This window comes from Anomalospiza imberbis, chromosome 4 (assembly GCF_031753505.1).
Source record: "Anomalospiza imberbis isolate Cuckoo-Finch-1a 21T00152 chromosome 4, ASM3175350v1, whole genome shotgun sequence".
In the NCBI taxonomy this organism is placed as follows: domain Eukaryota; kingdom Metazoa; phylum Chordata; class Aves; order Passeriformes; family Viduidae; genus Anomalospiza; species Anomalospiza imberbis.
This window is the reverse complement of record NC_089684.1, coordinates 72707743-72734552: the sequence shown is the minus strand read 5'-3', so window position 1 is coordinate 72734552 and position 26810 is coordinate 72707743. Positions and strand designations below refer to the sequence as shown.

General features: G+C 59.7%; 1 protein-coding gene and 1 long non-coding RNA gene across 2 annotated transcripts in view; both read right to left on the bottom strand.

Annotated features, from left to right (window-relative positions):
• LOC137473298 (uncharacterized) overlaps positions 1-26810 on the bottom strand; it is a 179070-nt gene that overhangs the window by 100187 nt on the left and 52073 nt on the right. The gene's annotated exons all lie outside the window — the stretch shown is intronic.
• ADAM33 (ADAM metallopeptidase domain 33) overlaps positions 11855-26810 on the bottom strand; it is a 33171-nt gene continuing 18215 nt past the window's right edge. The window contains exons 7-24 of the mRNA XM_068189171.1: positions 26545-26610; positions 26382-26453; positions 25290-25456; positions 25102-25186; positions 24267-24409; positions 22363-22540; positions 21806-21895; positions 20984-21179; positions 20389-20497; positions 19651-19855; positions 18705-18782; positions 17531-17639; positions 17084-17228; positions 14690-14780; positions 13510-13755; positions 13064-13227; positions 12764-12781; positions 11855-12353 (exon numbers count right to left, since the gene is read on the bottom strand). Of these exons, the coding sequence (XP_068045272.1) occupies positions 12302-12353; positions 12764-12781; positions 13064-13227; positions 13510-13755; positions 14690-14780; positions 17084-17228; positions 17531-17639; positions 18705-18782; positions 19651-19855; positions 20389-20497; positions 20984-21179; positions 21806-21895; positions 22363-22540; positions 24267-24409; positions 25102-25186; positions 25290-25456; positions 26382-26453; positions 26545-26610 (2214 nt within the window). The 3' untranslated portion in view covers positions 11855-12301. The remainder of the gene's footprint in view (positions 12354-12763; positions 12782-13063; positions 13228-13509; positions 13756-14689; positions 14781-17083; positions 17229-17530; positions 17640-18704; positions 18783-19650; positions 19856-20388; positions 20498-20983; positions 21180-21805; positions 21896-22362; positions 22541-24266; positions 24410-25101; positions 25187-25289; positions 25457-26381; positions 26454-26544; positions 26611-26810) is intronic.

Genomic DNA, 26810 nt, shown 5'->3' with positions numbered 1-26810 from the left:
CCTGTGCAGGGGCTGAGCTCTCCTGGGGCATGGGACCCCCCTCAGCAATCTGCTCCTCCATCTCTCTGCTGATTCCTTCCACAGAGAACCTTTCCCTCTTCCCCTGCAGCCCCCAGCCTGGGTGGAAGGAGATGTCCTGCTGTATAACCAGCATTTCCCTGCCCACACACCGGGGATCTCTTGCTCCCAGCAGGGCAGAACAGAATCTCAGTCCTCTCCAGCCTTCCAGGTGATGTCTTTAAGCTCCTGTCCCCCCAGTCAGAAAGGGGGCTTTGCTGAACAGCTGCTGCTCCTTCCACACCTCATCTGCTCGGAGATCATCCCTTGGGATGCACAAGGACAACCAGGGAAGGGGCCCAGCCAGCCGGGTTTGGGGAAGGCCCTGAGAGGCTGGAGTGAGGCCAGGGCAGGGAAGAAGAGTAGATAAAGCTGGAGCAGCCTGAAGGCAGGGAAGTGTCTGTGAACACCAGCACTGAGAGCTGAGGTTGGCCATGGATTGATCCAGAGGTTTGTAAATGTGAACATCCTCCACTGCACTCTGGAGCAGAATTTATTCATCACATCCCAGGCACCTGAGCTCTTCTGCACCACGGAGTCCTGCAGGAGCTGCTGGCAGAGACCTGGGGCAGTGCCCGAGGGTCTGCCAGGACGTGGAAATCAGGGATTGGGCCTGTGGCACCACATGGGGCAGAGATGTGGGGACTTCCAACTACCCAGCCTCATCCAAGCCTTCATCCTCCTCCAACAGCAGCCAGGGCCAGCCAGGCCAGCTCTGGGGTGGCAGCAGGGCCAGGGCAGTGCCCGTCCCTGTGCTGGCACTGCTGGGGCACCTCCAGTGCTGGGGCAGCTCTGGAGAGCCCTGGAGGGGCTGGAGCGTGGCCAGGGCAGGGAACGGAGCTGGGAAGGGGCTGGAGAGTTCCTGAGGGAGCTGGGAAGGGGCTGGAGAGTTCCTGAGGGAGCTGGGAAGGGGCTGGAGAATTCCTGAGGGAGCTGGGAAGGGGCTGGAGAGTTCCTGAGGGAGCTGGGAAGGGGCTGGAGAGTTCCTGAGGGAGCTGGGAAGGGGCTGGAGAGTTCCTGAGGGAGCTGGGAAGGGGCTCAGCCTGGAGCAAAGGAGGCTCAGGGGGGACCTTGTGGCTCTGCACAGCTCCTGCCAGGAGGGGACAGCCGGAGGGGTCGGGCTGTGCTCCAGGGAACAGGGACAGGAGGAGAGGGAACGGCCTCAGGGGAGCCTCGGGGTGGGCACTGGGAACATTCCTACATGGAAAGGGTGGTCAGGCCTTGGCAGTGCCCAGGGAGGTTTGGGGTGCCCACCCCCGAGGGATTTCAGAGCCCTGTGCTGTGGCACTGGGGGACGTGGGGCACTGCTGAGGCAACACTGGGCTCAATGTTTGGCTCAGAGGGATTTTCCAACCAAACCAATTCCATGTTTCTCTTTACTCTTCTCCTTCCACAATTTGCCCACAAGCTTCTCTCCATGCCTCTCTCTGTGTCCTCCAGAGGTTCCTCACCTACATATTCCTGGGACTTGTGGTTTTCTACAGATCTGATTTTTAAAGGCCAGGTTTTCCTAAATCCATCCCGTGGTCCAGCTGCACCCACTTGTCACAGACAGGTTCACCTCCCCCTCCTCCCTCAGGTACCAGCTTGGCCTCTGTCCCTTCTTCTGCCACCGTGGCACCCCAGGGAGGTAGGAAATAAAAGGAAATCCAGGCACATTCTCCATTTTCCCTCCTCAGTTTGATCCTGTCTGAGTTGCCATTTTTCAAACATCCTGCAACACCAGAAGGAAATCAATTTTCCAGGGGTGAGACCTGGATTTCTCTGCTGCGTCCACTCTTTGTTCCACGCTGTCAGGAGAAGCCAAGGAGATTTCAGGGCTCTTTGTGGCTCCTTTCCAGCCACATCCTGCCAGGGTTACTTCACTTTTCACTCCGCAGCCCGGGGGAACCGAGCTGTCACCAATTAACACCCTTTTCTCACACTTCTCCTGACGGCAGGAAAAGCAGGAACAGACACCGTGGGTTTGTTTTCCCTGTGCAAACAGAGAAACTCTCCCAGCTCAGCCCCACCACGGCTGAGCGAATGGATCTGTTTTCCACAATGGCCACAGAAAAACTGGAAGTGCAACCAGAAACTCCCTCAGCGAGGAGGCCCGGAGGCAAGGACCAGCTTCAGTTCCACACCAAATCAGCTTCCTCATCATAAAAAATAACAGTAGGGTGGCACTTATGGGATGCTGTGAGTGTTCCGAGGGCCTCCATCCATCGAGGAAAATATTCCCAACAGGGGAGGAACCCGCACCAGCCATGGAGGGGCCTGGGGGTGCAGAGGGAGCTGCTGGGTGCCCCAGGCTGGGGTGGGAGCACGGGAACCCTCCGGTGGAACAGGGAAGGGCACGGCCTGGAGGAGGAGGGAAGGCTTTGGAGAAGGGATGGGGATGAGAAGTCCATGGCTTTGAGGAGGAGCCAACAGCTGTGACAGGCGTTGTCCTGGCTGGGGGGAACATTTGGGGGCTAACGGGACCTGGAGAGCTGCCATGGCTTTAACCCCCAGCTGGGCAGTGCCCACAGCTGTGCCCAGCAGGCACAGCTGCACCTCTCCGGAAATCATGGAATATCCTGCGCTGGAAGGGACCCACGGGGATCATCAGCCCAGCTCCTGCCCAGGCCACCCAGCAACCCCGCCCCGTGCCCCAAGCACAGCTCAGTGGGAGCCAGTGGGCTCTGGGTGCGGCAGGAAAATCGCCTTTTCCTCCGGACCAGAGCTGGGGGTTTGCAAAGGGTTCTCTTCTGGCTGGCTTTCTGGGATCCTGTCCTCCAGCATCCGCCCGGGAAAAGGAGCCTGGCTGCTGAGTCTGGCTGAGTTCCACCCCGAGCACCTTCTGCCCCTGCCCAGGTGTGCACACCTGGCTCAGAGATCACAGACAGGACCAGGAAATCCCAGCAGGGCTCGTGGGGCAGCATTTCTGCACCTCGGCGTGGCAGCAGCCATGGGCATCCTGGGCCAGGGGAGCTGCTGAGAAAAGCTCTGTGATTAAGTGATTGAACTGAAAAAAACCTTCCTTTGGACCTATCCCAAAGCTGTACTTTTCCATTTTTCACTGGCAAATCATTGCAACAAAATAAACCCATTTTGTTTATGTGGGAACTTCTTCCCATTTAAAATAAATACTTTTGTGTTTCAAGCTGAAGTGAAACAAGGGAAATATTGCTTCAAACAGAGACATCAAATGGGTTTTTTGGGGGAAAAAAGGTAAATTGAAGCTTTTGTCTTTCAAAATTGTCTGGTTTGGTTATTTCAACCCAAACAAGGGACTGAGATTGATATAAAACCACAGCATGTTGCAGGTGACCTGAAAGTGGATCTGCCAGTGTAAAAAGTTCCAGGTGAAAATGTTTTCCTGGCTCCACAACAATTGGTTCCTGAGCAGAATTAGGATTTAAAGCCTGGGCCACACAGTTTATTCCACTCCCCCCAAACCCAGTGCAATCCTCTTGGAACACGACGGGGGAGGAGGAGAAGGGGGGCAGGGAAATCTGCAGGGGAAAGAAAGGAGCAGATACAGAAGGCTCTGCTATCCACTTAACTTGAAAATGAGGAAGAAAGCGGGTTGGAACAGGACAATTAGAGCCCGAGAATCACAGACCTTTCCAAAACGGAGAGACAGCAGGGGGAATTAATGGACAGAAATGCAACCCAGTAATTAATTGATAAATGGCATTAGAGAGTTTTCTAAAGAAGGAGAGGCCAACGTGACTTATCTTCCCCGAGGCAGGAGACAATTTCTCCCTCCTTTCACCTTGCAGATAAGGACAGAGAAGGGGGAATCTTCCCTTTGGAGGCTCAGGAGGAATCTGGAAGGTGAAGACAAAAGCAGAAGGCCCCAGCTGCAGCCCAGGGGCAGTGAGGGAGGAGCAGCTGCAGCCTGGAACCACCCCATGGAGCAATTCCTCCTGCAGGGATGGGGCAAAGGGGGGGAAATGGAGCAAATCCTGCAGCAGAGGCAGCGGGGTCACACCTGTAGGAAGAGAGGGACCCGGGCTGGGCTCGCCCTCCCGGGCACTGGGGCAGCTCTGCAGCGGGGAGAGCACGTCCTGTCCTGAGAGCAGCTGCCCTGGACCATGGGCTCCCCTGGGCAGGGCAAAGGCAGCTCTGGGCTCTCCAGCTGCCCCCGGGCAGCTGCCAGCTGTCCCCCGTGCCTGGCCCAGCCACGGAGCTGCTGTCACCTCCTGAGATGTCCCACCAGTGCCTCTGGCCCCAGAGGTGCCCAGCGGTGCAGAAATGATTTTTTCAAGGCTGAATAAGCCCAATAACTGAGACACTTCCCTCCTGCCCTGCCAGACCCTCGGTGCTACCAGCCACGCTGGAGCCCTAAGGAGGATCCCCTGGGATGGGAACAGAAATCCCAGAGGTGGAGTGCCACCGCTCCTGTCACAGCCAGGGCTCAGCCAGGGCTCAGCTCAGTCACCTGGATCAGGTGCTCTGTGTCATCCCAAAGGTGAGCAGGACCCCTCCCACTGTCCCAGGTGCTCCAAGCCCTGTCCAGCCTGGCCTTGGGCAGTGCCAGGGATCCAGGGGCAGCCCCAGCTGCTGTGGGCACCTGTGCCAGGGCCTCACACCCTCACAGGGAACAATTCCTGCCCAATTTCCAACCTAAACCTTCCTTCTTTTACTTGAGGCAATTCCCCCTTGATTTTCCCTCCCTGCCCTTGCCAAAGGCCCCTCTCCTGGTCTCTTGCAGCCCCTCTAGGTCCTGGAAGGTGCTGGCAGGAGTCCCCAGAGCCTTCTCTCCTGCAGGCTGGAGAAGAGAGCCTGGCTTCTCGGCTCCCAGGCCCGCTGGGCGGCTCTCCGTTCCTCTCATGAACAAAGGAGCAATTCCCAGGCAGGCAGTCTGGGAGGATGTGCACAGCAGCCCCTGGAGCAGGTCACCCCTCATCCAGGGACAGCTGAAATCGTGCACAGGGCACTTGTGGCTCGGCTGGCCCCGCCACGGCTCCTGAGCTCTGTCCAGAGCACAGCCCTGTCATTTAGATTCCATTAAAGCAAAACTCCTGTCCATGCTGGGGAGGGAAGGGAGAGGAGGGGGACTTGGTGTCCTTGAGGCTGTGCAGTCTCACGGAATGACAGGAGGCAGAGCGAGGCACAGCTGCCCCCAAACCCATCCCGTGGTGTGAGAGCTCAGCACTGATCCAGGAGCCCAGCCCTGCTCCCCCAAACCCATCCCGTGGTGTGAGAGCTCAGCTGAGCTCCAGGAGCCCAGCCCTGCTCCCCCAAACCCATCCCGTGGTGTGAGAGCTCAGCACTTTTCAGGAGCCCAGCCCTGCTCCCCCAAACCCATCCCGTGGTGTGAGAGCTCAGCACTTTTCAGGAGCCCAGCCCTGCTCCCCCAAACCCATCCCGTGGTGTGAGAGCTCAGCTGAGCTCCAGGAGCCCAGCCCTGCTCCCCCAAACCCATCCCGTGGGGTGAGAGCTCAGCTGAGCTCCAGGAGCCCAGCCCTGCTCCCCCAGCCTGCAGAGCCCAGGGCAGCGCTGGCACTAAACTCATTCCAGCATTCAGCATTTCTAATTATATCACTTCTAAACCTGCTCAGGCTTCCTCCACCAGCCAGGGCCTGGAGGGGCTCCAGGAGAGCTGGAGAGGGACTGGGGACAAGGGACAGAGGGACAGGACCCAGGGAATGGCTCCCACTGGGAAAGGGGAGATTGGGCTGGGATCTTGGCAAGGAATTCCTGGCTGGGAGGGTGGGGAGGGGCTGGGCTGGAATTCCCAGAGCAGCTGTGGGTGCCCCTGGATCCCTGGCAGTGTCCCAGGCCAGGTTGGACACTGGGATTGGATCCATCTGGGACAGTGGGAGGTGTCCCTGCCCAGGGATTGGTGGCACTGGGTGGGGTTTGAGGTCCTTTCCCACCCAACCATTCCCTGATCCCATGAAAGGGGCAGGAGCAGCTGGATGTGTGGGGCTGCCCAGGCACAGCTGTGCAGGTCCTGCAGCAGATCCCAGCTGGAATCACCAGAGCTCCATCCATCCGCAGGCCAGGGCCCGTTCCGAGCCAGGCAGGGACGCTCCAGTCCCAGAGAGCACCGAGGGGCTCGAGGCTCAGGGGAGCAGATCCTGCAGCATTGTGGGGGTGTCACTCAGCCCCGTGCCTGCCGCTCGCTGCCAGGGCTGTCACAGTCCGTGGCTGCTTTGCTTTTATCATCAGCTGCCACGTCGGGGCTGGCTCCGAGCCGAGCCGCGGGGGGATCGCAGGCACGGCTGCCTCGATTGGCGCTGTGCTTGGAAACCTTCCTGCATCTTCTTCAAACTCATTCTCCTTTGCTTCTGCTTAGAAAGGGGAAGGGAGGAAAAGCACACAACAAAATAAAACCCAGAAAGAGCTCCAGCCAAGGGAACATCAAAGGAACTGAGCTGTTTTCGGCGCTGCTGTAAAAAAGAAAATCATGCAAAGACAAACTGCACGAGTGATGATAATAAAGTGCCTGGGAACAGAGCCCTGCAGAGGGCTTGACTCAGGCCTGAGATGTTTGCAGCACAAAAGCTTCACATGTGCTCAGTCCTCCCGGGAAAGGCTCTGCTGAGGAGCCAGGAATGGTTTGGAGCTCAAAGAATGACTAAGCTTTGTCTTACAGCCACGGCTTTTCTTCCTGCAAAGGGCAGCCAGGGGCACAAACCCCAACAGAACGGAGCAGAAGGGAAAACAGCGGAAAAAACCCACCTGGATTTGTGAGATGGGGAGCAAATGAGGCTGAGGTTCACTCAGCCAAGTCAGCAGAGTGGCCTTTGGTCACCTGAGGTCCAGCTGAGAGCAGGTCCCTCCTGTCACACAGGGGTGGCACCTGGAGCCTGTCCTGTGTGTGTGAGCTGCTGGATTCACCCAGCCTGACCCATCCCAGGGCACGCTCCCCCAGCACAGGCTCCACGCACCCGGCCCTGGGGATAACTGATGGCGTCAGCTGATGGAGCCCTGCACACCCTCGCTGCCACTGTGCCACGTGCTGTCCTGCACTGTCACCTCTGCCCTGCTGCTTCCTGCCCCGCTCCTGCCAGCACAGCCCTGCTGTGAGTGCAGGCGGCTGAGCCCACACCTGCTGGGAACCAGCCCCAGTCTGGATCCCGTTCAGATGGGGACAACCTGTCAGGAGCCATTGCTCAAGGACAAAGGGTGGTGCTTTCAGCAAGCCCCAGTCCCTGGCTACTCACAGCTGTCCCCGGCAAGCCCCTCGCAGTTTGGCAGCAGCAGCCACTGGGGAGAGGGCCCAGGAAAGAGCTCTGAGATGTTTCTGGGGACAGTAATTTGGTTTGTCTTTGCTAATTAGGCCAGAAGAGCTCCCCCTTCAATTATAAACCTCATCTGCTGGCAGGATCTCGACAGCTGGTCTGGAGCCACATTGTGGGATTTCCACCCCACTTCTACATTCCCAAACTTCCTCATTTTCTTCTTGGGAATGGTTTGGTTTGATTCTCTCTGGATGGGATTCTGAGCAGCCTGGTCCAGTGGAAGGTGTTGAGCTCCCCTGGTGCTGCTGGAACGGGAATGTCCCGGAGCTCTCCTCATAGGAATGTCCCCGAGCTCCCCTGGTGCTGCTGGAACCGGAATGTCCCCAAGCTCTCCTCACAGGAATGTCCCCGAGCTCCCCTGGTGCTGCTGGAACAGGAATGTCCCGGAGCTCTCCTCACAGGAATGTCCCCGAGCTCCCCTGGTGCTGCTGGAACGGGAATGTCCCGGAGCTCTCCTCACAGGAATGTCCCCGAGCTCCCCTGGTGCTGCTGGAACGGGAATGTCCCCAAGCTCTCCTCACAGGAATGTCCCCGAGCTCCCCTGGTGCTGCTGGAACGGGAATGTCCCCAAGCTCTCCTCACAGGAATGTCCCTAAGCTCCCCTGGTGCTGCTGGAACAGGAATGTCCCGGAGCTCTCCTCACAGGAATGTCCCCGAGCTCCCCTGGTGCTGCTGGAACGGGAATGTCCCGGAGCTCTCCTCACAGGAATGTCCCTAAGCTCCCCTGGTGCTGCTGGAACAGGAATGTCCCGGAGCTCTCCTCACAGGAATGTCCCCGAAATCCCCTGGTGCTGCTGGAATGGGAATGTCCCCAAGCTCTCCTCACAGGAATGTCCCCAAAATCCCCTGGTGCTGCTGGAACGGGAATGTCCCCGAGCTCTCCTCGTGTGCTGGCACAGAAATGTCCCCGAGCTCACGTCACGGGAGTGTCCCCGAGCTCCCCTCACAGCTCTGGGGCACGGAAGGCGCTCCTTTGGGAGCCCTGGCAGTCAGGAGATCAGGCACGGCCTGGGGGCAGCACCTCGGGCTCTGGCACCTCAGCTCTGCCCAGCTCCTCGGGCTCTGACATGTGCTCTGTGCCATCACAAAGGGATTTTTCTCCTGCTCTCCGTGCCCACGGAGGAGCTGATGCAGAGAGCTCCAACCCAGCTGTGCCTTGTAATTCCATTTTTGATGGGCCCGTCCGTGGCTCGAGGAGGGAGCTGCCAGCCCTGCATGGCAGGGATGGCTGGAGAGAGCAATCCCCTCCTGCCAAAGCCACACGCAGCAGAAAGCGAGAACAGGAGCGGAGGGTGACGAATGGCCCAAGTTCCCCGGCTGCAGGAGCCTCTTCATTAACCGCTCCACTGCTTTTCCCCGTTCCTCTTTGATTTTCTTCCTGTGGCTCTGTGCATGTGGCTGCCTGCCTGCAGCTCCGTGTGCCCAGGATGTGCTGCCTGCCTGGGGCTGGGTGCTCCCGCTCCAGGTGTCCGTCCCCCTCACCTCCTCCAGCCCAGGATGCTGCAGGAAGGGAGAAAAATAAAAGGGAAGAGGAAATTAAAAATAAAGGAAAAGAAGGATGAGAAAATAAAAGGAATTGTTCAGAAATCATTTGGCAGCACGCTCAGGCACGGGGTGGGGTTGTTGGCGTGTCCTGCACAGGGCAGCAGTTGGGCTGGATGATCCTGCATGATCCAACTCTGGATATTCCGTGGTTTTACAGCCCACATCAGCAACGTCACCTTGTCCTGCACCCGGGGGACAGAGCCTGCCTGGGCCAGGACGCCACAGCAAACTGGGCAAACTGGGGCAGCTCCCAGCTCGGGCTCTGGGGAGCCAGGAGGAAACTTCTTGTCCCGAGGTGCTTCCCAGAGTGCCCAGCAGAGCCTCAGCTGCTGCAGCTCCCCGGGACCACCGGGACCCCCCTGTCCCCCATCACCTGGCCCTGCTCCGTGCCCCTCCTCAGCCCTGGCACACCCTGAGGCTGGCAGAGGGCCCTGGGGTGGGTCAGCGCAGGTGGGACAGGAGGACTGGAGACTCCGTTTGACATCTGAGGGGAGCCAAGGCCTGGAAAAGGGGAATCAAGGTGTGGAGAGGGGAACCAAGGCAGGGAGACAGAGACAACATCTGCCTGAGATAGAGGAGATCCTAAAGAGCTTCAGTGGTGGGGGACAGAGACCCCTGAACGGCCAGGGAGGTGCAGGCACAGAATCCTGGAATGGTTTGGGTGGGAAGGGACCTCACATCCCACCCAGTGCCACCCCTGCCATGGCAGGGACACCTCCCACTGTCCCAGATGGATCCAGCCCCAATGTCCAACCTGGCCTGGGACACTGCCAGGGATCCAGGGACAGCCACAGCTGCTCTGGGAATTCCAGCCCAGCCCCTCCCCACCTCCCAGCCAGGAATTCCTTGCCAAGATCCCAGCCCAATCTCCCCTTTCCCAGTGGGAGCCATTCCCTGGGTCCTGTCCCTCTGTCCCTTGTCCCCAGTCCCTCTCCAGCTCTCCTGGAGCCCCTCCAGGCCCTGCAAGGGGCTCTGAGCTCTGCCTGGAGCCTTCCGTTCTCCAGGGGAACACTCCCAGCTCTGCCTGCACTTGATGAAAGAAGGGTCCGCAGAGACGAGCCGGCAGCCCAGGGCAGCTGAGGATTTTAGTGGGTTTGTAAATGCCGGGGCAGGGGAGAAGGCTCAAGCAGGAAAGCCGCACTTGAGGAGCCGGTCCCCGGCAGTCCCAGCAAGCCCGAGGAGGCTGAGCAGAGCATCCGTGGCCATCTGCTGCCATCTAGAGCCACCCGGGCACCCGGACGGCTCCCGGAGCCACGGCCCAAGCCCTGGCCGGCCGGCGGGGGTGCGGCCGCAGGGACACAGCCGCTGCACCCCTGGCACCGCCCGCTCCGCAGAGAGCCGGGCCGCAGCCCTGACCCATGGGACAGAGTCCCTGGGAGACAGGGACAGAGCCCCACACCCCTGCCCGAGCAGGGAGCCAGCCGGGAGCCCAGGGACGGCAGCTGGGCCGGGCTGGGATGGGGATGGGCTGGGGATGGGATGGGATGGGATGGGATGGGATGGGGATGGGGATGGGGATGGGGATGGGGATGGGATGGGGATGGGGATGGGATGGGGATGGGGATGGGGATGGGGATGGGATGGGATGGGATGGGGATGGGATGGGATGGGATGGGATGGGATGGGATGGGATGGGATGGGATGGGGATTGGGATGGGGATGGGGATGGGCCGGGCTGGGATGGGCAGAGCCCCGGGCCAGCCCTGCTGTGCAGCAGCCCTGATGCACAAAGGGGGCTCTGCCCACCCCTCCCCAGCCTGAAGAGCTCAGCCTGAGCCCCCAGATCCAGTGTGACAGAGTGACCCAGCGTGACAGTGTGACCCAGTGTGACAATGTGATCCAGTGTGGCAGAGTGTGACAGTGTAACAGAGTGGCCCAGTGTGACACAGTGTGACCCAGAGTGACAGAGTGTGACCCAGCCCAGAGCTCTGAGTGCCACATCCAGGCCTTCCTTGGACACCTCCAGGGATGGGCACCCCACCACTGCCCGGGCAGCCCCTTCCAGGGCCTGACCAGCCCTTCCATGGAGAAATTCCTCCTGGAAGTGCTGCAGGGAAGACCCAGGCACCAGACCAACAACTTCAAAACAAAGCCCGAGGTTAAGGACAGCTTGGGTTAAGGCAGCCTCACCCACAAGCAGCAGCCACCTGTTCTGTGGTACTGGGGACAATGGAACACCAGAGCAGCTGCCCGAGGGCTCTCCCTGAACCTACAGCATGGCTGGACACGTCCCAGGAGGGTTTCTCCCAGCTCAGATGGGATCTGACAGGTCACACCCAGCTGGATCCCAGGTTTGCGGGACCCTGGGATCTGCTTGCTGTGGTGTGGGCAGAGCCCAGGAGATCCCCTGGTGTCTGAAGGCTCAGGGGACAGGGAGCAAGAAAAGATCCAGAGGAGCCAGGGGACTTTTCAAAGTCTTTGTTGTCATCTCAGACCCTGATCGAGCCGCAGGTCAAGTCACAGGAAAGTGGCACAAACTGTGCAGGTCAACAGCACCTTGGACGGAGGGTTGGGAGGCCCTGCCAAGAATCCCTTTGTCAAACCTCACAACAGCCCTGTGAGGTAGGAAACACCCCCGACGGGGGACTGAGGCACAGAGAAATGCAGTGGCTTGGCCAAGGCTTGGGACAAGCCAGTGGCACGGGCAGGAGTTTTCCTGCTCTTGTTCCCCGCTCCTGGCTCCTTCCCCTTGGAGTGTGAGTGGCTCCTGGAGCCTCTGCTGGGCTTGGCCCAGGAGCAGGGAACAGGCAACGTTGTGAGGGCTCCCGAGCCTCTCAAAAGCACCCTGGGAAGCAGCTGCCACCAGCACTTGGGGCATTCAAACCTTCCCAGACAGTTTCTCCTTCCAGGTGACCCCAGGATCGTCACCGCTTTTCCTTGTGCAATCGGGCAGGAGGTCAGGAGGAGCCTGAGAACTTGGATCCTTCATGGAAATGTCCCAGCACCGCATGGCCCAGCCCAAACTGGGCACCAGGTTTCTGTCCTGGCAGACGTCCCCCCAGGACGATGCCCAGTGCAGAGCTGCAGCGGCAGCGGCTGGGGGCTCGCAGGCCTGGAGGAGGAGGAGGAGGAGGAGGAGGAGGAGGAGGTAGCTGCAAGGACATCATGTTGTCACCAGCATCTTCCGTCGGTGGGGACGGTCACTTCCCCCAGTCACCCCATCCCAGCCCGTGTGCAATGTCACAAGAACTGAAGCTGGGAGGGAAATCGGGCAGGAAGCAGTGCCAAGAGCTGTGGTGGGATCTCTGTCATGGAAGCCCCACCTGCAACCAGCCCCTGGTCCAGCCGTGGTACCGATGTCCCCTCTCCACCCCACCACTACAGTTTGTGTGCTGAATACAAATTCTGTCTTACAAAAATAGTCCTCTGGTATCAAAAGGGTTACTAAAACAAGAGGAACAGGAGAGCCCTGTGGCCACAGCAGTGCAAATCAGGAGAGCCAGCTCAGGAAGGGTGGGTCAGGTGTCCTGGGATTGTCACTTCTTTGAGGAGAAGGAGGTGGATTGGACTTTGATGGCTGGGACTGGCCTGGAGCAAGAGGAAACAGAAAGGAGACAACTGGTTTGAGTGCAGGCACCCACCAGCTCCACCAGCACCTTCCCCAGCTCAGGAGCTCCTCCATGGACACGGCCCCGAGTGTGGCTGTCAGGAGTGGATCCCCTGAGGCCCCGCTGCCCCACACTCAGAGGAGTCAGCAGTGCAGCAGAGCTGGGAGCAGGAGTGGCACTCTAAAGGACTTGGACTTTATCTCCCAACTCCGAACTGCAAAACCCACATCCTCCATTCCCTGGGGCACAGGTGCCCTTGCTGGGGTGCCCAGAGGGACCATGTCCTGCTCATCCAGGAGCCCCTGGGAAGGTGGATTGATCCTCATCTCCCAGCCCAGTGCTTGCCCAAAGCCACCCCACCACAGGGCTCTATAAATGTCCTCTACTCACCTCTGAGGTGGCATCGGTCTGCAGGAGGAAGATGAGAGAGCATCAGCATCCGTCCCTTCAGTCCCTCATCCCCAGCAGCCCCAAGAGGTCCCTCCAGGCTCTGGGCTGGGAGGCCAGGGGCACTCCCAAGGGGTGGCATCTCCCTCCCTTGGCACCTTCCACCACCCTGGCCACCCTCTGCCACCCTTGGCCACTCCATGGAGTGGTGGCTGCAGCCCTTTGGGGTGTCCCTCCCGCGGGACCCCCAGTGCCCCCCAGCTGCACCCCAGCTCTGGGGACACCCAGCTCCTCCCTGCTCACTTGAACGGCCTCGTGGGGTGGCTCGAGCCACGCGTGCCCGCCACGCTGAGGTTGGTAGGAGGGACCATGACCAGCAGGGTCTGTCCGTGGGCAGGGGGCAGCTCCTTGGCCAGGAGGGGACTCCCCGGCAGCGGCCGGCGCGGGGGTTGGTGCTTTGGGACCACCTGGGATCACACAGGGCACAGGCACAGACAAAGCCCTTAGAGGAACATCCAGGGAGCCCCTACAAACCTCCCTCCCCCTGCAGAGCTGAGATGCTGCGAAGCACAGAACGCCAAAAAAAACCCCAAAAACCCCAAAAAACCTTAAAACACCCTCAGATGTGACGTGCTTCCTGCAATGTTAGCACAGGTCCAGCCTCAGGGGCTGAGACAGCTCCTCAGCAGAGCCCAGCCCGAGCCCAGGAGCCTCCCTGGGTCCGGAGGGACAGAGCCAGCAGAGCTCACCTGTGGGCTCCTCACGGGGCTGCAGGGAAGAGGTTTCCTCGGAGGAGGCAGCTTGGCCTGGGAGGCGCCGGCTTTGGTGGGGACCAGGGGAGATTTGCTGGCTGGGGGAGGGGGCCTGGCGGGTTTGGGGTCTCTGGGGCGGGGGGGGATGGAGTGGGGAGCCGGGCGAAGGGGGTGCACGACGTTGACGGGCTGAGAGCCGGGCGGGGCAGCGCCGGGTTTGGGGAGGAACGCGGTCCGTGGGCCCTGCTGCGGGGAGAGAAGGAGAAAAGCACAGCTGGGGGAACATCCTTGGGCTGCCTTCTCCTGGGTGCTGAGCAGCAGATGTCCCCTCCAGGCCTGGGCTCCAGGGAGCTGCAGGACAACTGGCACCACCTTCTGGGACCACCACTCGCACCATCCCACCCAAAAGCTGAACGTGTTCAGTGGTGAACCTGGCAGCGTTGATGGCTGGATTTGATGGTCTTAGATATGGACATTAGAGGGCATTCCCAGCCTTCCTGATTCTGTTGGTTCTGTGTTTGCTCCTCACTGATCCATGGGAACACACAGGCATGAGAAAGGTGCTGGAGACCCAGAGCAGGGTCAGCTCTGCTGAATCCACACCAGATTTCCAGCAGATGGGAGACATCCAAAAAACCTGAATTCTACCTAAATTCAGCCCTGGTGCCCAAAAAGCACCAATGCAGGTTAAAAGTTAAAAATTCACTGAAGTGTGGTACAGGATAAATAAAATAACTGGAAAATGAGGGAATAACCAAATGAAGGAATAACCAAACCTGCAGGAGCCAAGAGCAATGACCCGAGAGGGAAGAACAGGACACCATGAATCAAACTACAAAGCCAAAGATCAACTTTGTTGGAATTTTGGGCTCATTATCATCAGAAAATACCACAACCCACCCTCCCTCAACACAGGGCTGTGATCATCCCTCACTCCCATCTATCCCTTTTCCATATGGGAAATTTCCCAGTGGAGGCTCTTGGTGATCACCAGGGGAGTTTGAGCTCAACAAACTCAGTTTTAGGAGGGATGAGCAGACATGAGGCAGGACCAGCACAGGGCACCAGGGCTTGCCCAGTGCCTGGGAGCAGATGTGATATCCACAGGCTTCACATCCCAGCAGGGAATCAGACCTGGCAGCTGAGTTATCCCTAACCTTAGCGAGTTATCACTGACCTTAGTGGGGTGGCTGGAGGCTGAAATGTTCCTCAGGGTGAAAGCAGCTTTGGGATGGGCACTGCTCGACTTCCGACCCATGGATTTGCTCCTGCCGGGAATCAGGGACATGGCAAAATAAAGCAACCAGGGGAGCACCAGCTGCCTCATAAACAGTGCCCTGTCTCAATTAACTCCTCATTAACAGCCAGTCCTCTCTGCTGGGGAGAAGGGGTGGTCAGTGTGGGACAGGGATGGTCAGTGTGGGATAGGGATGGTCAGTCTGGGATAGGGATGGTCAGTGTGGGACAGGGGTGGTCAGTGTGGGACAGGGATGGTCAGTGTGGGACAGGGATGGTCAGTCTAGGATAGGGATGGTCAGTCTGGGATAGGGATGATCAGTGTGGGACAGGGGTGGTCAGTGTGGGACAGGGATGGTCAGTCTGGGATAGGGATGATCAGTGTGGGACAGGGGTGGTCAGTGTGGGACAGGGATGGTCAGTGTGGGACAGGGGTGGTCAGTGTGGGACAGGGGTGGTCAGTGTGGGACAGGGATGATCAGTGTGGGACAGGGGTGGTCAGTGTGGGACAGGGATGATCAGTGTGGGACAGCGATGGTCAGCGTGGGACAGCGATGGTCAGTGTGGGACAGGGATGGTCAGTCTGGGATAGGGATGATCAGTGTGGGACAGCGATGGTCAGTCTGGGATAGGGACGGTCAAGTGTGGGACGGGGGTGGTCAGTCTGGGACAGGGGTGGTCAGTGTGGGACGGGGGTGGTCAGTCTGGGACAGGGATGGTCAGTGTGGGACAGGGGTGGTCAGTGTGGGACAGGGATGATCAGTGTGGGACAGGGATGGTCAGTGTGGGACAGGGATGGTCAGTCTAGGACAGGGATGGTCAGTGTGGGACAGCGATGGTCAGTCTGGGATAGGGACGGTCAGTCTGGGACAGGGGTGGTCAGTCTGGGACAGGGATGGTCAGTGTGGGACAGGGATGGTCAGTGTGGGACGGGGGTGGTCAGTCTGGGACAGCGATGGTCAGTGTGGGATAGGGATGGTCAGTGTGGGACAGGGATGATCAGTGTGGGACAGGGATGATCAGTGTGGGACGGGGGTGGTCAGTGTGGGACAGGGATGGTCAGTGTGGGACAGGGATGATCAGTGTGGGACGGGGGTGGTCAGTGTGGGACAGGGATGGTCAGTGTGGGACAGGGATGATCAGTGTGGGACGGGGGTGGTCAGTGTGGGACAGGGATGGTCAGTGTGGGACGGGGGTGGTCAGTGTGGGACAGGGATGGTCAGTGTGGGACAGGGATGATCAGTGTGGGACGGGGGTGGTCAGTATGGGACAGGGATGGTCAGTGTGGGACAGGGATGGTCAGTGTGGGACAGGGATGGTCAGTGTGGGACAGCGATGGTCAGTGTGGGACAGGGATGGTTAGTGTGGGACAGCGATGGTCAGTGTGGGACAGGGGTGGTCAGTGTGGGACAGGGATGGTCAGTGTGGGACAGGGATGGTCAGTCTGGGACAGGGATGGTCAGTCTGGGATAGGGATGGTCAGTGTGGGACAGGGATGGTCAGTGTGGGACAGGGATGGTCAGTGTGGGACAGCGATGGTCAGTGTGGGACAGGGATGGTCAGTCTGGGATAGGGATGGTCAGTGTGGGACAGGGATGGTCAGTCTGGGGTAGGGATGGTCAGTGTGGGACAGGGATGGTCAGTGTGGGACAGGGATGGTCAGTCTGGGACAGGGATGGTCAGTGTGGGACAGGGATGGTCAGTCTGGGACAGGGGTGGTCAGTGTGGGACAGGGATGGTCAGTCTGGGACAGGGGTGGTCAATCTGGGACAGGGATGGTCAGTGTGGGACAGGGATGGTCAGTGTGGGACAGGGATGGTCAGTCTGGGATAGGGATGATCAGTCTGGGACAGGGGTGGTCAGTCTGGGATAGGGATGATCAGTCTGGGACAGGGGTGGTCAGTCTGGGACAGGGATGGTCAGTGTGGGACAGGGATGGTCAGTCTGGGATAGGGATGGTCAGTGTGGGACAGGGGTGGTCAGTCTGGGACAGGGGTGGTCAGTGTGGGACAGGGGTGGTCAGTCTGGGACAGGGATGGTCAGTGTGGGACAGGGGTGGTCAGTCTGCGATGGGCAACCTTCAAGGAATGAGAATTCTCCTTGACACCAGGCCACCTCCACCCCTCCCTGGGACTGTCCTGTTTGGAGGACCATCCATGTGCTGGGCTCCAGGACCCGCTGAGAGCCTTGGGTTTCCAGGACAAAGCTGCTGAGACCCCAGAGCAGGTCTCACTGCGGAGCAGGGTCTGTGCAGCTCTCCGGCCCCTGCCCGGCTGGGTGAAGCAGGTCCCAGACTGCACTGGGTGCTCAGGAGAGGAGGGCTTGCCCCACACACCTGCAGGCCCCCCTGAGCCTGGTCTCCTCGATGCACCTGCTGAGCAGGGAGTTCTCCTGCCGGTACCAGTAGTAGATGCTCAGCACCAGGGCGGGCAGCAGGAACAGGAAGATGACGACGAGGGCGATCGCGACGGACTCGTGGTCTGGCAGGGGAAGCACAGGGACACGTGAGGGGCTGGGACAGCCACCGGCCTCTGGCCTGGCTCGATGGACGTGGTGACCCCATCTGCCCATTCCTGGTCAGCCGAGCTGGAGACATCCCTGCTGCTCCCACCTCCAGGAAGGGAACGGGCCCTCAGTGGCCTCTGATGGCAATGGGTGGCCACCAACCAGCCAGAGCTGGGCACAGACGGTGGGGCTGCCTGGAGAGGCCCCACGCAGCCCCTCTGGAAGCACCCAACCCTCCCTTGGCACCTCAGGGCACCGGGGACAAGCTGTGACTCACTGTGGCTCTGCACGGGGCCACTGTCCACGCTGCCACCCAGGCCCGGCTTCTCGCAGAACGGGGGGGCCCAGCCGGGCTCACAGTGACAGTTCTTGTTGCTGTTGCAGACCTGGGGACACAGGAGAGGCTTGGACACCAGCAGGGATGTGTGGCAATGATGGTCCATAGGGCAGGAATGAACAGATGGTGACACAAATCTTCACCCTGACAATGCTCCCCCTTGGACATCACAGGATCCTGGAATGGTTTGGGTGGGAAGGACCTCAGAGCCCACCCAGTGCCACCCCTGCCATGGCAGTGACACCTCCCACTGTCCCAGGCTGCTCCCAGCCCTGTCCAACCTGGCCTGGGACACTGCCAGGGATCCAGGGACAGCCACAGCTGCTCTGGGCACCTGTGCCAGGGCCTGCCCACCCTGCCAGGGAACAATTTCTGCCCAGTATCCCATCTACATCTCTTCTTTCAGTTTGAAGCCATTCCCCATGTCCTGTCACTATCTGCCCATGTAAAAATCACTCTCCCTCTTTTTTATAAGCCCCTTTTAGTGCAGAAGATCTCTCCTGAACCTTCTCGTCTCCAGGCTGACCAGCTCCAGCTCTGAGAGCCTTAACCATGCTGGGCAGAACAAAGGGTAGCTGTGGATGTTTTACCTGTCACAAAAGGGTAAATCACAAAAGGACAGATGTTTTATCTGTCACATCCATAACCCAGCAGGAGTTCCCACAGCAGTTCCTGTTGCCTCATCTGACAAAGCCCTGCACTCCACAGAGCTCAAACCTCTGAAACCTTTCAGCTTTGGAGAGCTGAACTGAGAACTTTGGTGTCTCCTCCCACTCCCTGAACAATTTCCCTGCCTTTCTGCCGTCCCAGTTCTCCTTCCAACTCTTGTTTGGTTCTCAGGGGGACCAGGCAGCTGCTCTGAGCTCCAAACACTCTCCAGCTCAAATCAGACCCTGATCCAAGTTTTGCAGATGGTCCTTGCACCACAAACAATCTTCTTCCTCTCACTTGGACACGGGTGAGCCAAGGTCCCAGCCCAGCCCCACCTGGAGCTGCGGCACGGGACAGGCCTGAAAGGCACAAATGCCCTGGGTCACAGGGCCCATCCCCGCGGGAGACGTTTGGTCTGACTCCAAGCCTGCCCCTCATCCCTGCTTTGCCAGCAGCGGCTCACCCCGTGGCCGTGGCAGCGGGACACGCACTTCTCCAGCTCAAACAGGGACGCGTTCTGGCACCGGCGGTCCTTGCACACCTGGGAGGGACACGAGGGGCTGCGGTCAGAGAGGGACCCGGGAGCGGGGACTGCTGGGGGTTCTCCAAAGGATTTGACTGTTGGAAAATGCGGGGTGGTGAAATTGCATGGTTCCAGCCAAGGGATTCCACTCCCAGTCCCTATCCAGGGCCCAGCCACCACCACTCCCAGCCCACCTGCCAGCTCCTGGAGAAACCATTTCCCATTTGGCCCTAAAACCCAGGCACTGGCCAAAATAAACAATGCTGGATTTCAAAACCGGCCATATTTCCTCATGAAAATGTCACTGTTTTGGCCTTCCCAAAGAAAATTTCACTGTTAAAGTGCCAAACAGGTGAAGGCTGCGTCTCCACAGCCAACTCTCTCTGGAACACATCCCTCTTCCCTGTCCTCCACCAGCCTCTGCCCTTTCTCAGCTCAACTGGCCCTCTCCAAAGTCCTTGAGGTGCAGGGGCTGCAGAGACCAATGCCCAGTTAGCACTGGATTTGTCACGTTGATTCCTGGCAGAGATCTCCTGTTTCCTCTGGGAAGCAGTCTTCTCACAGGAGGAAGCCTCATCCATCAAATCCTGGGGCAATTCCCACTGGGGTTGCTCCACTCTGAACCGATTTGGTGAAGAAGCTTGGAGGGCACAGAGAACAATTTGGTGGCCTAAACACGACTGCACACCTGGTGATGCCCACAAATGCCCCGGGTGAGGAGAACCTGGTGGCCTACAAACACCTGGTGGCAGCAGCTGAGGTGTCACCGAGACAACGTCTGCAGGTGGGGAAGGAACCGCTCCCAGGGCCTGGCCGAGACGCAGGGCACACCCTGGAGCTGGGTCAGAGCCCAGAGAAGGTGCCCAGGGCAGGAAGGGGCACTCACCATGCCATCTCCGCACTTGGTGCCCGTCAGGACCAGCCCGGGGTCGGACAGGTCCTCCTGGTCGTCCTTGGCACTGTAGACGAAGGTGCCCCGGCACTTGACCTCGCGGCCCTTGAAGCGGATCGTGGTGTCGATGGACACCGTGTTGGTGCCCTGCGGCTTCTTGGCAGAGCTCTGGCACTGGATCTTCCCACACATGGCATCCCTGCAGCGGGCACGGCCGAGGGGAGCTGGGACAGGGGGACAGCGGCCCCCCAGCCCCACCATCCCACACCCGTGGGGTCATTCCCACTGCCTTTATGGCCACGCTGGAGAGGCTCAGCAGGTAAATCATGGACAGCACAGAAACGATGGGGGGATACAGCCAGGGGAGGAGAGGCTCTAACATCCCTGGAATCACTGGGAACACCGGAGAGCACACACTCCCTGAACAGCATCTCCGCCTGGCACTGCCTTTGATTTCCCATCAGGCTGGGCTGGGAGCTGCTCGTGGTGGGACAACAGGATCACAGGATGGCTTGGGCTGGAAAACCCCTCGAGATCACCCAGTCCCAGCTCCCAGCAGCGATGGGGACAGAGCCCGGGAGGACCTGGTGGCTTCCTCAGTACAAAACAGGGCTGCCCCAAGGGCTGATGCCTGAGGCTGAGGCAGGGCCCTCCCCGTGGCGTGGCAGGGGTGGCAGGAGCAGCCGTGGGTGCGGGAGGGGACACGGGGGACACCGCCAGCGCTGCGCCCACCTCTTGTCACACTTGACGTAGCGGCCCTGGCTGTCCTTGCCGCAGTTGCCGTAGGTGTTCCCGGCCATGTTCACGTCCTGGAAACAGGCGTCGGGCGCCGGCCACGCTCCTGCACACAGGGAGAGCTCTGGGCACGGCGGGCAGCAGGCAGGGGCCCCAGGCAGGAGCAGCAGGGGATGCCCATGCAGGGACCCCGAGAGCAGGAGCAGCAGGGGATGCTTATGCAGAAAACACCGTGGAAAGGTCTCCCAAGAGCTGCTGCTGTGTGTGCCAGGACAGGGACAGGAGGGATTAAATCCCCATTTTTCTGGAGTCTTGTGGAGGATTTTGGTCAGAGAATGGTTTGGGTTGGAAGAGACCTTAAACCCACTTGGTGCTACCCCTGCCATGGCAGGGACACCTCCCACTGTCCCAGGCTGCTCCAAGCCCAGTGTCCAGCCTGGCCTGGGACATCCAGGGGGTCCAGGGCAGCCCCAGCTGCTCTGGGCACCTGTGCCAGGGCCTCCATGCAGCACCCCCAGCCCCACGGGCAGGGCCCCGGGGACCCCCAGGCTGGTGCTGCGAGGGGAGGGGTTCAGGCGGGGCCGGGACTGACCTGGCCCCCAGAGCTGCACGCACTGCTGCTGGTGGGTCATGCACATGCCGTTGCTGCAGTAGGCCTCGCCGCGGGCGCAGGAGGAGCCGTCCAGCAGGTACACGTTGGCCGGGCAGTACGGGGAGGCGCCCGTGCAGAATTCCGGCAGGTCGCAGGAGCCCGCGGCTTCCCGGCACATGGTCCCGGCCACCTTCAGCTGCAGGGGGACACGGGACATCGGCATACACTGGGGACAGGCGGCACTGGCGGTGCCTCCTGGCACAGCTGGCGGCTGCCACATCTGGCAGGTCCCTGGGAGGCTCTGGGGGCTGGCAGGGTACAGGGACACACTCCTCAGCTGGACCTCGGCCACCAAGCTGCCAGAGGGAGTTCTCCTGGAGACGGGGTTTGGAAAAGGGCCTGGAGGGACAGGACACAGGGAATGGCTCCCACTGCCATGGGGCAGGGCTGGATGGGATATTGGGAATTAGGAATTGTTCCCAGGCAGGGTGTGAGGCCCTGGCACAGGGTGCCCAGAGCAGCTGGGGCTGCCCCTGGATCCCTGGCAGTGCCCAAGGCCAGAATGGACATTGGGCTTGGAGCAGCCTGGGACAGTGGGAGGTGTCCCTGCCATGGCAGGGTGGCACTGGGTGGGCTTTGAGGTCCCTTCCAGCCCAGCCCATTCCATGATTCTCCTGCAGACACGAGGTTACACACAAACCCTGCTCACCGGGCACAGGGAGCGTGTCCTTACGGACAAACAGCACGGGAGCCCCAAGGGAACAGCAGGGCCGGGTCTGGATCTCATCCCATGGGCACGGGGTGGGCAGGCTGGGGTCTCACCTTGCAGCTGTGGCAGCAGTCGCCGTGGGCACACTGGGCCCCCTCCTTGAGCGTGCAGTTGTGAGCGTTGCAGCAGGGGTTGGTGCATTCCTGCATGGAGAGGACAGCTCCGTGGGCAGCGGCTCCATCCCCCCAGCGCTGCCCCAGCCCCTTCTCCACCCAGCCCACCACTGCCCTTCTCATCCTGCAAGTGGGGAAACTGAGGCACAGAGGGCAGGGGGAAGTCAAGGAGAAAGTTGGGACTGGGATAAATGGACTCAGGAAGGTGGGACTGGGAAAAGCCCTTGGGATGGAATCCCTGTGGTGACAGCAAACGCTTCCCTTGGAAATGCCCTATGCAGGAATTCCCTCAGCTGAGGTGGGCTGCAGGAGGACCCCTCTGTGCCTCCACCTCCCAGGAGTGTCCCTCTGTCCCTCACCCCCCAGGAGTGTCCGTCCCTCTGTCCCTCACCTCCCAGGAGGGTCACACTGCCCCTCACCTCTCAGGAGCACCCCCTGTCCCTGCGTGTCCCAGGAGCACCCCCTGTCCCTGCGTGTCCCAGGAGCACCCCCTGTACCTCCACCTCCCCGCAGTCACAGTCCTCTCCCTCCTCCCGGAAGCCGTTGCCGCATTTCCGTGCCACCACCAGGTCCTTGGTGTCGGGCAGGTTGAAGAGGCACATTCCCCCTCCCTTCTGGAAGTAGTTCTCCAGCTGCCTCTTGCTGCAAGAGCTGAACACGCGGGGGAAGGGGTGCCTGTGTGGGACACAGCGGGAGCGCAGGGAAGGGGGGAGCAGGGCCGGGAGAAGGTGGGAAATCAGTGAGAACTGGGAATTCAGGCCACGGACAAACCGGCACAAACCCTCCCAAGAGCAGATTCCCCACTGTTCACTGAGGCCAGGAACATCTGCCACCCCAGCTGGCACAGCCAGACCAACAGCCAGGGGACAGTTGTGAACCCCAAATCCTCAGGAACGGGATGGGGGGCAGGCAGAGCCTCTGTCCATCACCCCTGGGACATCAACCCCCCCTGCACCCCTCCTGAGGCTGGCACCCCCCAGGTGCGAGCCCCAGCCCGCAGATGCCAGCTCAGCACTGCTGCAGATGTCACCTCTGCCCTGGGACACCGCAGAGCCCCCCGAGCCACCCACAGGGCAGGTCCCCACACCTGCAGGGCCCTCTGCTCCCCACCCAGCCCACAGCAAACCCCTTCCTGTTCTCACTGAACCACAGCAGGAAACACCACCTGCGCCACTGAAACACCCCACAGCTGAGATGGGTGAGAATCACTTAAAATTAGAGAAATATGGAAAAGAAACACCAAAAAGAACCCAGAGAGCAGAAAAAAATAAAAGTCATAGCCTACAATGTGTAGGAACTCAGTAAGGAACTGAGGGACAGAAGAAACACTCATTTTCTACAGAACCTCTGAGCAAGATTCTTCTCTAATTTCACCTTCTGTGGGGTTTCAGTGGTTTATGAAGAAGAAGGAAGCACTTCCTCCTTCTTCGAAACAGTTTCATTTCCTCTTAAAGCTGAAAAATATTTTCCTATCAGGACATCTCATTCTCAAGATGACTCAGAGGACATTTTATAAAAGTGGTTTTGAAATCTCTTGAGCTGAAGGAAACCTGTAAGTGCCTGTGGGTCATGGAGGCTGAGCAAGCCAAGGTACCCTATATGTATTTATATATATTCAATACATGGCTGTGCAAACAGGGACAGGCTGAACACAGTCAGAAATGTGCTTTTCCCCACCACAATCCGCCCAGGCAGAGGTTAAATCCTGTGGGATCAACGCCAGGGTCTGGCAGCCCTGAAACCACAAGTGGGGTCCCACTGCTCCTTCCTAATTGGAAGAGCAGGTGGGTTCAAACAACGGGGAAAACCGGCTGCTTTTCTTCAGGGCAGGCATATCTGGGATGAGTGTGAACTCAGGAGGTGGAAAACCCAAAGGGGGAAGGACTCTGGAAAGGAAACTGGCACCAACCACACGGATTATGAAACCCACCCAGTGCCACCCCTGCCATGGCAGGGACACCTCCCACTGTCCCAGCTGGATCCAGCCCCAATGTCCAACCTGGCCTGGGACACTGCCAGGGATCCAGGGACAGCCACAGCTGCTCTGGGAATTCCAGCCCAGCCCCTCCCCACCCTCCCAGCCAGGAATTCCTTGCCAAGATCCCAGCCCAATCTCCCCTTTCCCAGTGGGAGCCATTCCCTGGGTCCTGTCCCTCTGTCCCTTGTCCCCAGTCCCTCTCCAGCTCTCCTGGAGCCCCTCCAGGCCCTGCAAGGGGCTCTGAGCTCTGCCTGGAGCCTTCCCTTCTCCAGGGGAACATTCCCAGCTCTCCCAACCTGTTCCCAGAGCAGAGGTGACAACATTCCGTGCCCGCTCCCACCCGCACACAGCACCACAGCCCGCTGGGGCTTTGGGGACACTCCCAGGGCACTGGGGACACAGCCCAGGGCCAGCACCGCTCACCCCGTGGCTGCTGCCATGACACAGCCGCCCTGCTCCGGGGTGGCCTCCACGCAGCAGCCCTTGGTGTCGTGGACCATGCCGAAGTTGTGGCCGATCTCGTGGGCCATGGTGGCGGCGGCTCCGATGGGCTGCTCCGCGTGGTCCTGCCCAGGGAGGGACGTGTCACCACAGCCACCAGCGAGGGACAGGGCTGACCCAGAGCAGGGAGTGGGGCTGGGCACGTGGAGGGACCACACAGCCCCAGGATGCAGCTGGGTGCCATGGCAGGAGGGGTTGGAGGAAGGGTCGTGGCAGCAGGGGGGTTTGGTCTCCTGATAGTCCCGTGTGGGACTGGTGGGAAGCTCTTGGCTGGAGCCAACTGCTTAAAACCCAGGACACATCCCAAGCCCCAGGAACATGGGTGCCCCCCACCACTCTTCCCAGGGATCAAGGGTCACCAAGGCCACCGTGACCAGCCCATCATGCCCAGGGCCACCATCAGGAGGAGGAGAAGTTATCTGGGCAGAGATGACCCCAGAAATCCAGAGAACAGAAGCAGGGAACAGGCAGGGGCTCCTCAGCACGAGGGACAGGAGCAGCACAGGAGATCCCAGCACTGCTGCCAGCGGGGAGCTGGGGGTGGGAGATCTTTGGCAGCCCCTTCTCACCCCCTGTGCCAGCACCTGAGGGGGTCAGGAGCTACAGCATCATCCAGCATCGTCCCCCACCTTCGGGCTGCACCCCAACCCCACGCCCAGCCTCAGGGGCTGCTGGCCCAACCTCAGGGGCTGCTCCTCCAACCCCAAGGAGAAGTCCACCAGGCCGGGGTGGCACAGGGACCCCCAGCCGCCCTTACCACGCTGACCCCTCCGGAGTTATCGGTGCTGCACATCCCCTCCAGCGGGGCCATTCCGATGGTGGTGCCCCCAAAGGTCTTCCCTCTGCCCGGGCAGGAGAACAGGGGCCACTTCAGCACTGGGGGGGTCAGGAGTGCCCAGCCCCAGCTGGGAGCCCCCGCCCGGTGTCCCCAGCCCAGGGACCCACGTCAGCAGCTGGGCGTTGTCGTGCTTCTTGCGCGCCCTCAGCGACTTCTTCCACTGCAGGAAGGCCCAGAGCGTGGCGTTGGCGTCGCTGCTCACCGCGCACTGGTCCCGCTCCGTCCACACCTCCAGCCCGATCAGGGCCACCTTGATGTTCAGCAGCCTGTAAAACTGCAGGGGGGCACAGGTGGAGGGCGTGGGCACTGGGATTCCCTGGGCACCCTCCCTCCCTGGTGTGGCGTTACCGCCGGTGGGCTGTCACCCTGTTCTGTTGAAAGTTTTAAAGTTCTTCTGAGAGCTTTCTATACCTTCTAGTGTTTACATATTTCTAGTAGAATTCTCACACACTGTCATGTAAATAATAATTGTTTTACATTCCTCTTTGCGAGAAGAGAAATTTGATAAACTGTTAGTTTAATCAGTGTAGTTAGAGAAGTAGCAATTTCATCCTCCAATCCACTGTCACTTTTAGAATTCTATATATTACAAGATCAAAAACAAAGTTCCCTCCTGTTACTCTTTTCCCCTCTTTTCCACCCAGAGTACGTGTGTCAGTTATTTTGTGTCGCAGCGCGACAGTGGCTCTTCAGGTTTCCCTCCGGCTGTGTGGCTCCAGAACACACCCGACCCACATCCACCTGCAAGGATGGGCTCCACAGGCACAGGTGTGGGCACAGGAGCCAGTCAGGGTGGACGAGGACATTCAGTGACAACACCTCAGTGTGTCCCTTCTTAGCCAAAGATGATCCCAGGCAGGGGCCAGCGAACGCTTCCCTGCTGAGCTCGGCCCACGGGTGACAAAGCCCTTCCCACCACGTGCTCAGAGAACTCCTGAACTCCTTCATGGGTGGCCAAGCCCTGGCACAGCTGCCCAGGAGAGGGGTGGAGTCCCCATCCCTGAAGGGATTTAAAGTCACGTGCATGTGGCACTTGGGGACAGGCTCAGTGGCGGCCTTGGCAGTGCTGGGGAGCGATCGGACTCGAAGGACTTAAAGACCCTTTCTGACCTTAACGATTCCATAATTCTGTGATTCCTTGCCCTGGTGACATGGGGACAGTCCCTGAGGGCCACACAAGGGCCTGGCAGGTCCCTCACCTTGTCCACGTAGTTTGCGATCTCCATGATGCGCTGCTTGGTGTGGCCCAGGTTGAGGTTCTGGTTCCTGTACTGGAGAGAGATGAGGATGGGGAAGGGTCATGGGGTAAATCCAGGGTGAAGACAGAGAGGGACCCTGGTTTTCTGGCCCCCCAGCACTCACCAGGGTGTGATCAGCAACGATGAAGAGCTCCATGTACTTCATGGTCCTCCAGGCATCCCTCCTGGCCTGCAGGCAGACACAGGGCTCAGCAAAGAGGGGCAGCCCTTGGCTCTGGGCACCCTCCGGACACCACAGAGCTGCTCAGGAGGGACAGCTGAGAGGGGAAACTGAGGCCCAAGGTGACAGAGAACATGTGGGTGGCTCCAAATGACCTCACGTCATATCCCACACCGTAAGATGCAGCACCAAGACCCAAGCCAAGCATC